The sequence below is a fragment of the Physella acuta genome, unplaced genomic scaffold (genome assembly GCF_028476545.2).
Source record: "Physella acuta isolate Inbredline_101_S28 unplaced genomic scaffold, ASM2847654v3 ptg000517l, whole genome shotgun sequence".
Taxonomy (NCBI): domain Eukaryota; kingdom Metazoa; phylum Mollusca; class Gastropoda; family Physidae; genus Physella; species Physella acuta.
In genome coordinates, this window is record NW_026732036.1 from 60684 (window position 1) to 76462 (window position 15779).

Genomic DNA, 15779 nt, shown 5'->3' on the forward strand with positions numbered 1-15779 from the left:
ACTTTTAACAGTGTCCGCCCCCCCCCCCCCCCTGAAGAAAGTCTACCGCCCCCCCCCCCCCCCCCCGAAAATTTCAAGTGCCCCCCGGAGAAAAAAGTCTGGAAGAAACACTGGGTGCGTTGTTCTACAATCATCTCCACAGGTGGGTTGTTCTACAATCATCTCCCCAGGTGGGTTGTTCTACAATCAACATAAAATTATCGGGAAGGGGGGGGGGGACCGGACTAAAATTTTCGGGTGGGGGGACACTGTTAAAAGTATATATTTTCTATAAAAATTCGTTCGTGGGGGGGGGGGGGGGGAGGCGGTACTTCCGATAGAATGCAAACATTAGACAAAAATGTATACGTCAAAAGTTACACACCTAATTGCTGAAGATGCGATATTTAATTTTCTTTTTCCAGTTTGGAAGCTATTTTAAAATTTAAACAGTATATAACAATATAAATAAACCGCGACCCGATTAAGAAAGATTCTGGGATGCGAACTGCCGGTAACGGACTGTTCGTAAATCGCCCCCCCCCCCCCCCTCCCTTGTGTATATTAGTACTACATGAGTCGCGTTTTAATAAGATAGAAAAGAACGTACATTGTGCTCTGTCAATGACGTCATCGTTTGCTTGGAGCACGGTGCTATTCAGTGCCTGCACCAAGAATGCCTGCTGGTAAACGGATGAGGATTGTAAGAAAGAGCCGGATTAGAACAGTCCTACACCATGCACTAAAACGGTTTTCTCTAGGGCGGCTCCGTTTTAGGATAGGATTGGGTTACTACCACCATATGAAAGGAAGGCTCCACCGGTAAGTAGATGGTGTTCAGGCCTGTTTGTTCATTGACTTCTTTTTAATTAGGTTTGGTGATGTAGTGTAAAAGGTGGCGATATTTGACTTATGATAAGCCATCATAAGCGGATGGCATTGAAACAAGATGCAGTGTAACAACAACATGAAACCATTGGAACAATCGTTTCAACGTGTGCAATGGAGATAATCACTAGAAATATTTAGTGTGAGATAACTTTGTAGATCTAATGACCTCTGAATCTTAAAATAAACGCTGTATTGACTAAAATGAATTGCTCTTTACAAAACTGAGCACACAGTAGGGCGTATCAGCGCTTTTAATCAGAGTTTCTTCCAGGCATCTCTTCAGTCTACCGCTCCCCCCCCCCAGAACGAAATGGAATATATATAGAAAATATATACTTTTAACAGTGTCGCCCCCCCCCCCCCCCCCCCGGAACCGGAAATTTTAGTCCGCCCCCCAAAAATTTTTAGTCATGTTAAGGTAAGTGCAGAGGCGGAGCGACCCTTCCCGGCGCCCGAAGACATACTTTCAATTTGGCGCCCCCCTCGGGAGCAAATTTTCGATTTGCACCCCCCCCCCCCCATCGAACTTTTCATTTGCACCCCCCTTCAAACTTTCGATTTGCACCCCCCCTCGAACTTTTCATTTGCACCCACCCCCCCCCTCAAACTTTCGATTTGCACCCCCCCCCCCCTCGAACTTTTCATTTGCACCCCCCCTCTCAAACTTTCAATTTGGCGCCCCCCCTAAGGTCGGCGCCCGGGGACATATGTCCCCCCCCTCGCTACGCCTCTGGGTAAGTGTGGCGAATAGTTTTGTCAATGATAAAATAATAAGTTGTTTTTTTTTTTAATTACTTTTTCAATATACATTTCAGACCTAATAATTCTTTTTTCATGACGAATATTCTTTAAACACACTCTTTGCCAGGGTTCTGCTGATCATCGATATTTTTTTAGCTGTGGTCTTGTTATGAGGCTAATGAGAATCAATTCTATTTTAGCTGTGGCCTTACCATGCGCAGAAAGCTTGTGAAAATCTAAAAACATTGAAAGCAACAAAATGGAATTGCTGGGAGAAACAGTAGAAGCTCCATACGTCCTGATACACGCCAAAAAACCAGAGCAAATAAGCAGGTAAGGTTTTGACATACACTTTTCTAAAACCCTTTTTTTCTTACTTGAGTGTTCTTGTGTCAGTAATGACAATGTTGTGATCGAGAATACGAACCCTAAAGTCTCAAGGAATTCACGGGTTCAATCCGTTACGATGTTGTTGAGTTTATCCAGTTCTTGTGGGTACGTAAGTTGGGTCGGGGAGAAAACTACCAGCTCTCAAAGTCACCTGACCTCTATTGAGTGGGCTCATGCAACACAACCTTTAGCCTCTAAAGCTGGCGCCATGGGTGTAGGCTGTAGTTGTACATCATGTTAGCCCCACTCCGCTTTGTGTGGCGTCGTGGGCCAGAAATATTCCAAACGATAGAAATATTCATGTTTTGTGAAGTGGACAAATTCAATTGTTTCTCCCACAGTGGTGGTGCTGGTTTTTTTTGTTTCTCCCACAGTGGTGGTGCTGGTTTTTTTTGTTTCTCCCACAGTGATGATGCTGGTTTTTTTTGTTTCTCCCACAGTGACGGTGCTGAGGTATTTTTGTTTCTCCCACAGTGACGGTGCTGAGGTATTTTTGTTTCTCCCACAGTGACGGTGCTGAGGTATTTTTGTTTCTCCCACAGTGACGGTGCTGAGGTATTTTTGTTTCTCCCACAGTGACGGTGCTGAGGTATTTTTGTTTCTCCCACAGTGACGGTGCTGAGGTATTTTTGTTTCTCCCACAGTGACGGTGCTGAGGTATTTTTGTTTCTCCCACAGTGATGGTGCTGGTTTTTTTTGTTTCTCCCACAGTGACGGTGCTGAGGTATTTTTGTTTCTCCCACAGTGACGGTGCTGAGGTATTTTAGTTTCTCCCACAGTGACGGTGCTGAGGTATTTTTGTTTCTCCCACAGTGATGATGCTGAGGTATTTTTGTTTCTCCCACAGTGACGGTGCTGAGGTATTTTTGTTTCTCCCACAGTGACGGTGCTGAGGTATTTTTGTTTCTCCCACAGTGATGATGCTGAGGTATTTTTGTTTCTCCCACAGTGACGGTGCTGAGGTATTTTTGTTTCTCCCACAGTGACGGTGCTGAGGTATTTTTGTTTCTCCCACAGTGATGATGCTGAGGTATTTTTGTTTCTCCCACAGTGATGGTGCTGGTTTTTTTTGTTTCTCCCACAGTGACGGTGCTGAGGTATTTTTGTTTCTCCCACAGTGACGGTGCTGAGGTATTTTTGTTTCTCCCACAGTGGTGGTGCTGAGGTATTTTTGTTTCTCCCACAGTGACGGTGCTGAGGTATTTTTGTTTCTCCCACAGTGACGGTGCTGAGGTATTTTTGTTTCTCCCACAGTGACGGTGCTGAGGTATTTTTGTTTCTCCCACAGTGATGATGCTGAGGTATTTTTGTTTCTCCCACAGTGACGGTGCTGAGGTATTTTTGTTTCTCCCACAGTGACGGTGCTGAGGTATTTTTGTTTCTCCCACAGTGATGATGCTGAGGTATTTTTGTTTCTCCCACAGTGACGGTGCTGAGGTATTTTTGTTTCTCCCACAGTGACGGTGCTGAGGTATTTTTGTTTCTCCCACAGTGATGATGCTGAGGTATTTTTGTTTCTCCCACAGTGACGGTGCTGAGGTATTTTTGTTTCTCCCACAGTGATGATGCTGAGGTATTTTTGTTTCTCCCACAGTGACGGTGCTGAGGTATTTTTGTTTCTCCCACAGTGACGGTGCTGAGGTATTTTTGTTTCTCCCACAGTGATGATGCTGAGGTATTTTTGTTTCTCCCACAGTGATGGTGCTGGTTTTTTTTGTTTCTCCCACAGTGACGGTGCTGAGGTATTTTTGTTTCTCCCACAGTGATGGTGCTGGTTTTTTTTGTTTCTCCCACAGTGACGGTGCTGAGGTATTTTTGTTTCTCCCACAGTGGTGGTGCTGAGGTATTTTTGTTTCTCCCACAGTGACGGTGCTGAGGTATTTTTGTTTCTCCCACAGTGACGGTGCTGAGGTATTTTTGTTTCTCCCACAGTGACGGTGCTGAGGTATTTTTGTTTCTCCCACAGTGATGGTGCTGAGGTATTTTTGTTTCTCCCACAGTGACGGTGCTGAGGTATTTTTGTGCCCCAAGAACGACGTCTCACGCTACCAGGTACCATGGCGAAGCGCCACCTACGGACTGAAGGAAATGCCCAAATGTTTCCCAGAACAGGCTGGAGCTCCAGACAACAGGAATGCCGTAGCAGACCAGCCCGCCGCTGTCCCCGCCGCCACCATCCCACACAGTGCAGCGTCGGCCGGCAACAACAACCAGCCGCCGTGTTACTCCCAGAGACAGCAGGGAAACAACATTTTCTTCCCCTACAGCAGGAAGCTCATCGCTGGGAGACTGGAGATGCAAGCAGAGACCGAGTCGCGCCAAAACGACTTCAGGAAAAACGTCACAGCGCCGAAAAATCCTTTCCCACCCCCTCAGTTCCAACCTACTTTCTCGCGCGACCCCCACCTGCCGATGACCCCAGCCCTCGGGCGCAGTGCCCAGCTTCAGGAGTACCTGGCCCAGCACTGCGGCAACAGCGACATAGGTCATCCCCAGCCGACCTATCCTAGGCCACCTAGAGGTGAACATCAACCAGCATCACCCATGGACATCGAACAACAAACCAAGCACACCAACAAGATATTTTCATCCAACAATTACAACAGTCCCATGTCTCATTTCCCCAACGACCATCGGTATCTCAAGAACGCGTTCAGAGCTTTTAAAAGAGATGAAGAAATCCTGAAAGATCGGAACCAATTTAATGACCCGAACAGGTTTCGTGACGAGGGTCATAAGGATTGGTATAACTATATGACCCAGGATAACCCGACTGCGGACCCTCGAACTGAGAGCGCTTTGGTCAACTCTGGGTGCACGCGAGTACCTGATGGGTTCGGGGGGTATTCATACATTTGCCCCAACCGGTGCGTCCCTCCAGCAGACACCAGCGTGCGTGCGATGGACCCCATCTGTTACACGTACCAACCATCCCGGGGAGGCGATCCCACCAGCCCACAGAAGGTAATTGACACAGAAATCAACGCCACAATTAAACACATCCAGAACGTCACCAGTACAAGGTAAGAGCTTACAGTGCACAGATTACACTTCATTGTTGCCCCGCTTACACTTTGTCATAGATTGTTGGCCTGCTTACACTTTGTCATAGACTGTAGCCCCCCTTACACTTTGTCATACACTAGCTCCGCTTAACTTTGTCATAGACTGTAGCCCCGCTTACACTTTGTCATAGACTAGCCCCGCTTACATTTTTTCATAGACTGTAGCCCCGCTTACACTTTGTCATAGATTGTAGCCCCGCTTACACTTTGTCATAGACTGTAGCCCCGCTTACACTTTGTCATAGACTGTAGCCCCGCTTATACTTTGTCATAGACTGTAGCCCCGCTTACACTTTGTCATAGACTGTAGCCCCGCTTACACTTTGTCATAGACTGTAGCCCCGCTTACACTTAGGCATAGAATGTAGCTAGTGTTTACTAGCGGCTGTCTGTTTTAGGTCCCGTTTTGCACACTTACATAACATAACATAGCAAGCTCCTTATGGACGATGTACATTAGTACAGATTTAAGACATGTGTCAGTAAGACAAATCTAGACAACTGTCTTAAATCAAGTGTTCTTTTTTTTTTTTGTCGTCATTCCCCTTAACTCCTTTCTTCAGCTGTCAGTCAATATTAGCGTCTTTTGATCTGGTACATTCATATTTTCTTTCAAATCTTTCTTTCCGTGTAAGTGAAAAAGTCATGTTATCAGACTTATCGGAAACATCTTTTAACAAACAGAAACATCTTCAGGCAAATAGAAACAGACTTTGGAATATCAGCCACATTTTCAGACTATGAGAAACATCTTTAGACAAACACAAACATCTTTAGACAAACAGACATCTTTAGACAAACACAAACATCTTTAGACAAACACAACATCTTTAGACAAACACAAACATCTTTAGACAGAAACCTATTCATGCAACCAGTAAAACACGCCTTACTATCAACGTGACAAAACCCGTGTCTATAACTTGTCCATTGTTCTCAACCATTGTTTGTCCGCCAGAGATTCTTTGTATGATCGACTCAAACATTTTTTGGTCCCCCAGAGATTCTTTGTATGATCGACTCAACCATTTTTTCTCCACCAGAGATTCTTTGTATGATCGACTCAAACATTGTTTCTCCACCAGAGATTCTTTGTATGATCGACTCAAACATTGTTTCTCCACCAGAGATTCTTTGTATGATCGACTCAAACATTGTTTCTCCACCAGAGATTCTTTGTATGATCGACTCAAACATTGTTTCTCCACCAGAGATTCTTTGTATGATCGACTCAAACATTGTTTCTCCACCAGAGATTCTTTGTATGATAGACTCAAACATTGTTTCTCCACCAGAGATTCTTTGTATGATCGACTCAAACATTTTTTCTCCACCAGAGATTCTTTGTATGATCGACTCAAACATTTTTTCTCCACCAGAGATTCTTTGTATGATCGACTCAAACATTGTTTCTCCACCAGAGATTCTTTGTATGATCGACTCAACCATTTTTTCTCCACCAGAGATTCTTTGTATGATCGACTCAAACATTTTTTCTCCACCAGAGATTCTTTGTATGATCGACTCAAACATTGTTTCTCCACCAGAGATTCTTTGTATGATCGACTCAAACATTTTTTCTCCACCAGAGATTCTTTGTATGATCGACTCAAACATTTTTTCTCCACCAGAGATTCTTTGTATGATCGACTCAAACATTGTTTCTCCACCAGAGATTCTTTGTATGATCGACTCAAACATTTTTTCTCCACCAGAGATTCTTTGTATGATCGACTCAAACATTGTTTCTCCACCAGAGATTCTTTGTATGATCGACTCAAACATTGTTTCTCCACCAGAGATTCTTTGTATGATCGACTCAAACATTGTTTCTCCACCAGAGATTCTTTGTATGATCGACTCAAACATTGTTTCTCCACCAGAGATTCTTTGTATGATCGACTCAAACATTGTTTCTCCACCAGAGATTCTTTGTATGATCGACTCCTGAAGTCTGAGCAGCCTCTACACGAGGTCAAGGAACAGTTGTACAGTCTGCCGATAGATCAGAGATGTCAAGCCAAAGATTTGATTAGAAAGGTACAACCTATTGTGTTTAGTTAGTCGGCGTCATTACAGGCCATGATGCTTGATTTTGGAGTTGAGTACCATAATATTCTAAATAGCTAAACCTTAATAGCACCATCATCATCACCATACCTTAATCCTACTTGGGGTGAATGCGACACCACAGTTGACTATAATTTTCTGCCATCCATCTCGGTACTCTGCCACACTGATAAGTTCTGAGACGAGCAGTCCCGTCCCATCCTTGATGTCATCCATCCAGTGGCGCCTTTAATTTGCCTACCCCACTTCTCCATCCTGACATATATACATACACTCGCACGCACGCACACATACACACACACACATATATTTATACATACATACACTGACACACGCACACACACACACACACACACACACACACATACATACATACATACATATATATATATATATATATATATATATATATATATATATATATATACATACAAACATATATATACATGTACATATATATATATATATATATATATACATATATATATATACATGTACATATATATATATATATATATATATATATATATATATATATATATATATATATATATATATATATATATATATATATATATATATGTGTATGTATTTAAAACCGGTGAATTCCTCAGATGAGCGATATAGAGAGGGATCAGGGAGAGACGGTGAAGGAGATCCGCAACAAAGGCATCGAGCTCACCCATCTGCTGAAACATCAACACGATCTTGAGGTACGACTGGCCAACCAAGTTCTAGAGGACGCCAGACAGACGAGTCTGAATGTCACCAACAACAACAGCAGCTACATTAAACATACAATCAACCGCTACAAGAAAACATACATGAAACATTTCTAAAAGTAGAAACACAAAAACACAAATAAATATCAGAGATTATAACCACGTGACAAGTGTTACTATATTTACTTTTGGAGTTTTCGTCGCTTGACTTGATGTGTGTGGAAATTATTGTGTTATCGTTTGGTGGACAAGAATTGTGTTCATTGGTTACGTTGGGTCAGGGTGCATATTTGGGTGGAAGATAGGCTAATTACGATAGTAACGGTCAAATACTTTATTTAAATCAGTTTTCCTTGCTGGTTGCCTATGACGTATTAGGGTTGCAGTGTTAGATAAATAAAGAAACAAATTCTACAAGTTAATGTCCAATATTTGTGATTATGTAAAATAATATTTAGGTTGATTGAAAGTTGATTCACAATATCAACATGTTAGGACTCAACTCTGTAAGGGAGGGTAGGACTCCGTGGTGGGACTAAACAAAAATAACTCTAGTCAGTAGCCCATCCGAAAAATGGCTTTCACCAATAGGACTCCTGACAAAATACCCCCTCCCCAAGTAAATCTCATCAAAGCTATTTAAATATTTAAAGGAGAGCAATAATTATAAGTCGTGGAAATCATTAAGTGCTCCCTAAAGCGTGGCCTAGTAGAATTAACATAACCATGAATACAGACATTTTTAATGGCCAATGCTCGAAAATTATTGTTAATTTTTATATTTTTAGGCGGATTTTGGACCCTTCAAATATTGAAATATGTAGGCTATATGCAGACTTATGGAACGAGGGAGCGTCTCAACACGTCGAAATATTGTCGTATCGGCCGTCGGAAGAGTGCATGCCACAAAAAAAAAAAAAAAAAAAAAAAAAAAATAAATTGCGAAATATTTTTTATAACAGGTATCGATGCAAAAGCGTCATATAGATTCAAGATGGCGACATTAAACAAGTCGGAGTATGTTCTAGATGAGCTAGTGTGTTTTCTGAGCAACCCTTTGTTTCAAATTCCAGTTCTTTCGTTTATGGAAACCAAGTGTTTGAGTAATTAATACCAGATCTACATAATTATAGAAATTATACACAATACGTTAAACATACAATTCATTTTGTCAGGCACAGACTCAGACTGTCACCGGCCCAACGCAAATTATTAGTCTAGCAATTATGAATTTTCATAATGTGGCGTGTTTGTTATTTTTATAGTTATTCATTTTTATTTTAAAATATTAAATAAATAGTAAATAGATCTAGATCTTTTAAGACTGTACATATGAAGACTTCAACTATTATTACTTAAGCCTGTGATAGGCTAGTTAGTAGCAGTTAGTAGGCCAAGAAACTAAAAATATTGATAATCAATGTGAGCTATCTCCATCTAGGGCATTCTAGGGCCTAGGGTTAGGCCCAATAGCCTATTGAATATAGTAGTATTGATTGTCTTATATGGTTAAGTCGTATTTATAATACATAAAAATTATTTAATTACAATTCCTTACTTAATTGTAGGTCTTATTTACACTAATTTTTATTTTATTTTGTAACGTTTTTTTTTTTACAGTATTCAACCCTAGTATTGAAGACACACCAAGTTACCATGACATTCAAGAAGAATATAGTAAATTGGTGCGTAATTTGTAATGATTATTTTCTGTATTTCAGTTTTTACAGAACCCTCTCCGCATTATGAGGCTATGAAATAAACTTTTTACTGAAAATTAATGTCATATTTCATTTGCAAATAGTCAATACAGAACAATTTTTGCTGTTTCATTACTTTAGATAGTACATCATAACACAACATATCATAAAAAACATAACATATCATACTCATAAAAGAGTAGCTCTTAGTTGTGTCTTTGTTGTGCCATGCAACATTAAATATCAACAACAACAATGACCAATCTATGTTTCCTTTCTATATGTTTTAGTAATTGTTTTAATAGGTTGTTTTCACAATTTTAAAAATATAAGGTATAGTTGATCATGATGCATTGCAGTTGCATTTTAATTATTTAATGACAGGTTTAACATTCATATAAACATATGCAAGTCTATAAACATTACCAGTTCAGATTCAGGCCCTCCCCCCCCCCCTCATTTTATATAACTGCTTACTAACACAGAAGGGATCATTTTTACTTTCTCGTATATACGAAGTATAGAGAAAGTTTTGTAATCGTGCAAAAAAAAAAAATCGAGATTTTTACAAATCTCGACGTTTTACACCTCACTGATACGGAAAAACATAATTTTGCAATCTTGTCCGTATGTCTGTCTGTGTGTCTGTCTGTCTGTCCGTGTGTAAACATGATAACTTGAGTACCGTTACAGCTAGGTTGATGAAATTTCATATATAAGTATTTTATCAAAATCATAGATCCGTATCAACTTTTGAGCGATTTCCGATAACCGGAAGTGGTACTTTTTCTACTTTGAATTTTTCAAAAGCCTATAACTTGAGTACTATTTCAGATAGATAAATGAAATTTCACATGTAAGTAAAAGATCTAATTCTCTACCTTCTGTTAAATTTTGAGTAATTTCCGTTGACTGGAAGTAGTACTTTACACTACTTCCGATTTCTCAAAAAACTAATGTAAATTTTAAAAGTACTAATAATATTGCGCACTATTATGCGCTTTTTTATTTGGCGTTCACTTGGTGTGCAATTAATTTGTCTACGAGATTTTATTCTATTTTTAAAACTTTAAGTATTTAAAATGGATTAAAAAGCATGTCTATAGCCCGAGTTCCCATCCCCTGTTATATAAGAATATTCGAGAAAGTTTAGGGGAGATCACTCCCGGTTTATTTAACTGTGTAATGTAACTTTATATAATGTGTACCATATCAAATTGCTGTCTTAATCAGGTAGATTTACTGCTGGAAGGGTTTAGAACAGACACAGGATTATCCCATGAGCAGATCATTGAAGCCATGAAAACCATCATTTCAAAACCTGAGTTGAGGGATGTATTTCAGGTAAACTTACTATTTCAGGTCAACTTACTATTTCGGGTAAACTTACTATTTCAGGTAAACTTACTATTTCAGGTAAACTTACTCGGTTTAATTCTAAGATATTAAATTTTTTGCAATTCAGCAGATTCTTTAAATAATGAATAAAAATTCAATACATATTTCACCATCAAAAGACAAGGATACTATGTTAATCTTATTTGTTTGTGGGTTTGAATTTACAACAAAGAAGCTTTGAAGCTTATGCTAAAATCTCAACCATATGCCCTATTCTAACATTTTTGGTTTGAGAGTTCAGTTCTAACATAAGACATTGATCAAAGAAAAAGCAAAGAAAAATTAAGTTCTGATTTGTTTTAGTTTTGTAATTAAAAATCTATTACTATTTTTTTTAAATTTAACTCTTGTATAAACATGAGCTACATCTCTTTCTTTTTTGTGAGCAGGTGTTGTACGATCAAGTGGCCGCTACATTGGACTACCAGCTGTTTGTGCGCATCATGACACAAAAAAACATGGACCTGCAGCAGCAAGCTCTGCTGCTTATCTCGCAGATGCTGGGTGGGAACCTGCCTGAAAGTCTGATGAAGGACAGCGCTGCTAGTATAGGTGTGTCTTGGGGCAGTGGTCAGCCTAACTCTTCAGATGAGGACCAGATTCTGTTGGCAGCTTTGGCGTAAGTCACTTAAACCTGTACTAGCTTAGGGGTCGCCCATAAATGACGTCACACTCATGGGGGGGGGGGTCCGTAATTTTGTGTGATGTGGGGGAGGGGGCTCAGATGGTGTGCCGTCACACTTTTGCATTATATAAAAGCAATATTAGAAAACGAGTTTTAGCTGTTATTTCATGATTATCTCAGTTATAGTAAAATGCCCATTCAAGGACTGCTTTTCCATACATGTTTGTGTTTATTATATTTAAATACTCTAAATAAACCTATCAGTGCCAATAACCTTTAAATTCTGCATTAATGTTTTTAGAACGTCTAAAGAAGAATACGAGAGAGAGCGTGAACAGACTGAGGAGGAACAGGATGAGCTGAAGTTGATCATTGAACTATCACAAGCCACCAACATCATGCTACACCATCCTGTCAAGAAGGAAGAAGAACAACTACATGATGTAACCACCAATTCTCACATTCAGTGGCTAACTCTGGATCATTCCATTTAAGTTTTATTTATCATATAGAATTTTTAACTGCTTATAATACTTATATGTTATGCTTTAAATGGTGCTGGTTAAAAATGTAAAAAAATGCCCATTTTAATTTCTATCCCCAGTCATTTCAGAAATCTTTGTCTTTGAAGGATGGATCTGGTGAAAGTCCCAAACCATCTGTACCAAAACCAACCTCAGTTCCTCCCCCTGCCGTATATACATCAAAAAAACAGTCAGCTGTAAGCAGGCATTTGGGTTCTAAATTTACTATAAATATAATCTTTATTTTATAACAATTGTAGCAAATTTTTAAAAAATACATTACATTTTAGCACTACTATTTTAAGCTGACTTTTGTTGGTGAAATATTTCAGCCCATCACAGACACAAAGCCAAAGCCAGCAGCGAGCTCTGTAACAGACACAAAGCCAACAGCAAGCCCCATCTCTAGCGCTGATGCTGCTGCTGCGTGGATGAAGTCGGCTGAGACTGAAGTGAATTCTTCTGACGCTCATTTAAAGGCTGTACAGGCAGCTGCTGTAAGTCTTGTAAAGTTTCTGTCACCTTATTACAAAAACCACTTTAATTTAAGTAACTGTTTCATGATTTAGTAAATTAATTGTTCCTTTAATTAAAATATTTACATACAGGTCTCCTTAAGAAATAGTCTAAATAAAACTGTTTGTCTTTGATGATATTGGCCCAAATTTTTTTTAAAGTTTTGTTGAAATAACCAGTTCAAATGAATTTTTAAAAGTAGGTTTAACCTTTTACAGTCTTATACATTCAAATTCACCTTACATTGTTTACTTGATGTATAATTGTTTTATGTTTTTAACATACTGGTATGTTGATATTTTATATTTTAGAAAAAAATGTCATTGTAACTCATTGCAATGTCTTTTCACCTAGTCAAAAATATGGAAAATAAAAACAAAATCGATTTTATGCGCGGACTGTAAAGATTTGATTAAACCATCAATCAACTAACTTGACTTAACAAATGTATGAATGTTGTGCATTATCCCCTGGCTATTTTACCCTCAGGCCAGCATTGCTGGAGTGTCAGAGGAAGAGTTTAAAAAGAGATCAGAGTTCTTACGCCAGCAGCGGGATAAGCTCATGGAGATGAAGAGGAAAGAGCGAGTGAAAAAACTTTTATCTGCGGAGCAGTCCCAGCCACAACGACCAGCTTCAGCACGGGCTGCCAGAGCTGCCTTAAGACAAGCTCAGGAACCCACCAAACCCACAGCTGAGGAGGAAGCTAAACTAGCTCTTCGTAATACTATTGCAAGAAACCTGAAGGCTGAATTACTCAACAAAAAGTAATTTTTTACTTGACAAAGTCAGAGATTATTCAGTTCGGTTATTTTCTCAGTCTTTGAATACTTAGCATTTATGTTTCTATTTTTTAAGCTGTTACTTCTTTCACAGTTGTTTACTATGTTCAAATACAACAGGGGAGATAACAAGATTAATTACTAGCAATTTTACACAGCTGTATTCACTGATCTTTTCATGCCTTAGAACTGACCAATAACTCTGCTAAAGGACAGATAATGAAAACCATAAGTTTTAGGATAGGGCCTATGCTAGAGTTATTGCTTAAGTTTCCAAGCTAGTAAGTTATACATTCAGACCTACAAATGAATAAGATAACTATTCTGTCCTTGTCATTTGACATAGAAATATGTATTGATAGGGAAAACTCCAGTGAACTCATGTAAATATTTTTGAAGATAGTGTGTGGTGCTACTAAAATCAGGTGTGGCTAGAAAACTGGATTTGATATAGTTGTATTTTCAGTAACTAAATGAAATTTGAAAACAGCTAAAAACAATTAGGTTTCTTTCTTGTTTCCAAATAGCTTAAAATAGATCAGGCTCACTTGCGGGCTCTAAAGTGAACTTTTTACTTAACAACTAAATAATTTTCATCTATGTCTGCATTAGTTAAAGGGCTTCAGTGGGTTTCTTAGCAAGAATAGCTTCAGCAATTGTCATTTAGAGTGGCTGATCAGGTTTCAGTTTCCCTAAAATAAAAATGGATTGTGTTTTAGAACTTAAATATCTCTTTACTTTTGCATTTTTACTGTCTCTTAATACTAAAAAAACCTTTATAATAATAAGCTTTTAAAAGCACTGAATGAAACAAACATCCTCTCTTTGTCAAAATCAGTGGTCGCTAAAATATGTAAAAAAAGAGAAAGGTTTTTTTCCCCAATTTTCAGTGCATCTAAAAACCTATTATTACAAAGTTTTTTATACTTTTGGTTAGTGTCATCTGGCTGGTAAGGCTTATATTTTAAATGTGCAGATTTCTTAATATGCTACTACCAATGCAGTATTGGCTAATGGTTTTTTAACACACATTAGTTTCCTAAGGTGTTACTGTTTGTGTCACCACTATGGTATTTTAGTTTCCAATGGTTTTACTGTGTCACCACTATGGTACATTAGTTTCCTAAGGTGTCTGTGTCACCACTAATGATAGAACAGTACTTTGATGTAGTATAACTGTCACCATTAACTAGGGCACATCAGCTTGGTGTAGTGTTGAGACCTGCCAAGTTCACTAATCCACAACCATTTCACATTTGTATCACAAACTAAAATTTCATTACTTTAAGTAAGTTGATTTAAAAAAAAAACTTAAAATTTGCTACATTTCACAAGTACTTATAAAGTTGTCACTGTGTTGTTAATCATAAACTACTTTTATCTATCATTCTCTTGTATTCATGTTAGTTTATTTTTAACGTCTGAATATAACACAAAAGATTCCCATGCTGTGCCACAGTAATTGGCTAGTTTCTCCAAACAGTTGTAACCCATCTTTTTTTTTATTAAAATTATGTTAAGTTGTAACCCATCTTTTTTGTATTAAAAGCATGTTATTTTTTAATCTAAATGTACTTTTTTAAATTTAAAAATAATAATCTTATAAATTATTTATTTTTAAGTTACCAAACTTTGTAGTTATATTGGTGTCAATGTTATTGTTTTACACCTCAAGTCCACCCTCTTGTGATTTTACACAATGCCACATTCCTCGACTATTTATTACAACGCTTACCTGTTGTCAAATTTTTATATATTTATATATCTATTCATTGTTGTATAGTTAAATAATTAAAACTTGCAATTTAATGTTTTAAATTTTATTTTCCTGTAGTAACACAAGTATTTTAATAGTGCTTACCTGGTAAAAACAAGTTTTTCTAAATTTTGGTAACTTGTACACAGCCAGTTTTTATTTTTGCAATACTGATTTACTCAATGTTCATTTTTTTTATTACTGTGAATAATTTTTACACATCTTTTAAAAAAAAACAACAGAATATTGATTAACATCTATAATATAATCGGGCTGAGCGTGTCCTTCCGTCCGTCATCGCTATAGATTTTGGGACTATAAAAGTAAGCTACGCACCATGCTGTGCTTTTCAGTGCACCGCAGTGTCTTATTATAAGTAATTGAGTAGGGTTTGTTTATATAACGGCATAGAGCTATTTTATAATTCCACTGTTTGTACAATTTTGCATAACGTAAAGAGAATATTAAATACACGCACATTGCTAAAACATATTAAAAGGATCAATGTCAAATATTGTTTTCGTTAATATTCCCAGAAAGAGTGGATACATATTAATAACATAATAACAGTACGGTAGAAAAATCTAATTAAACTGCTTAGTAATTTTGCCAATGGAGGT

At 38.2% G+C, this 15779-nt stretch overlaps 2 protein-coding genes across 2 annotated transcripts; both read left to right on the forward strand.

Annotated features, from left to right (window-relative positions):
- The first annotated feature begins 679 nt into the window (after positions 1-679).
- Positions 680-8021, forward strand: LOC131944985 (uncharacterized). The gene is made up of 5 exons (XM_059305910.1): positions 680-801; positions 1812-1944; positions 4002-5024; positions 6992-7106; positions 7751-8021. Exons 2-5 carry the CDS (start codon positions 1871-1873, stop codon positions 7973-7975), a joined length of 1437 nt encoding a protein of 478 aa, XP_059161893.1. The 5' UTR covers positions 680-801; positions 1812-1870; the 3' UTR covers positions 7976-8021.
- A 325-nt stretch (positions 8022-8346) lies between these two features.
- LOC131944981 (cilia- and flagella-associated protein 36-like) lies at positions 8347-13842 on the forward strand. The gene is made up of 9 exons (XM_059305905.1): positions 8347-8374; positions 8821-8961; positions 9479-9543; positions 10792-10902; positions 11346-11575; positions 11883-12024; positions 12186-12302; positions 12438-12602; positions 13111-13842. Exons 1-9 carry the CDS (start codon positions 8347-8349, stop codon positions 13390-13392), a joined length of 1281 nt encoding a protein of 426 aa, XP_059161888.1. The 3' UTR covers positions 13393-13842.
- Positions 13843-15779: the final 1937 nt, after the last annotated feature.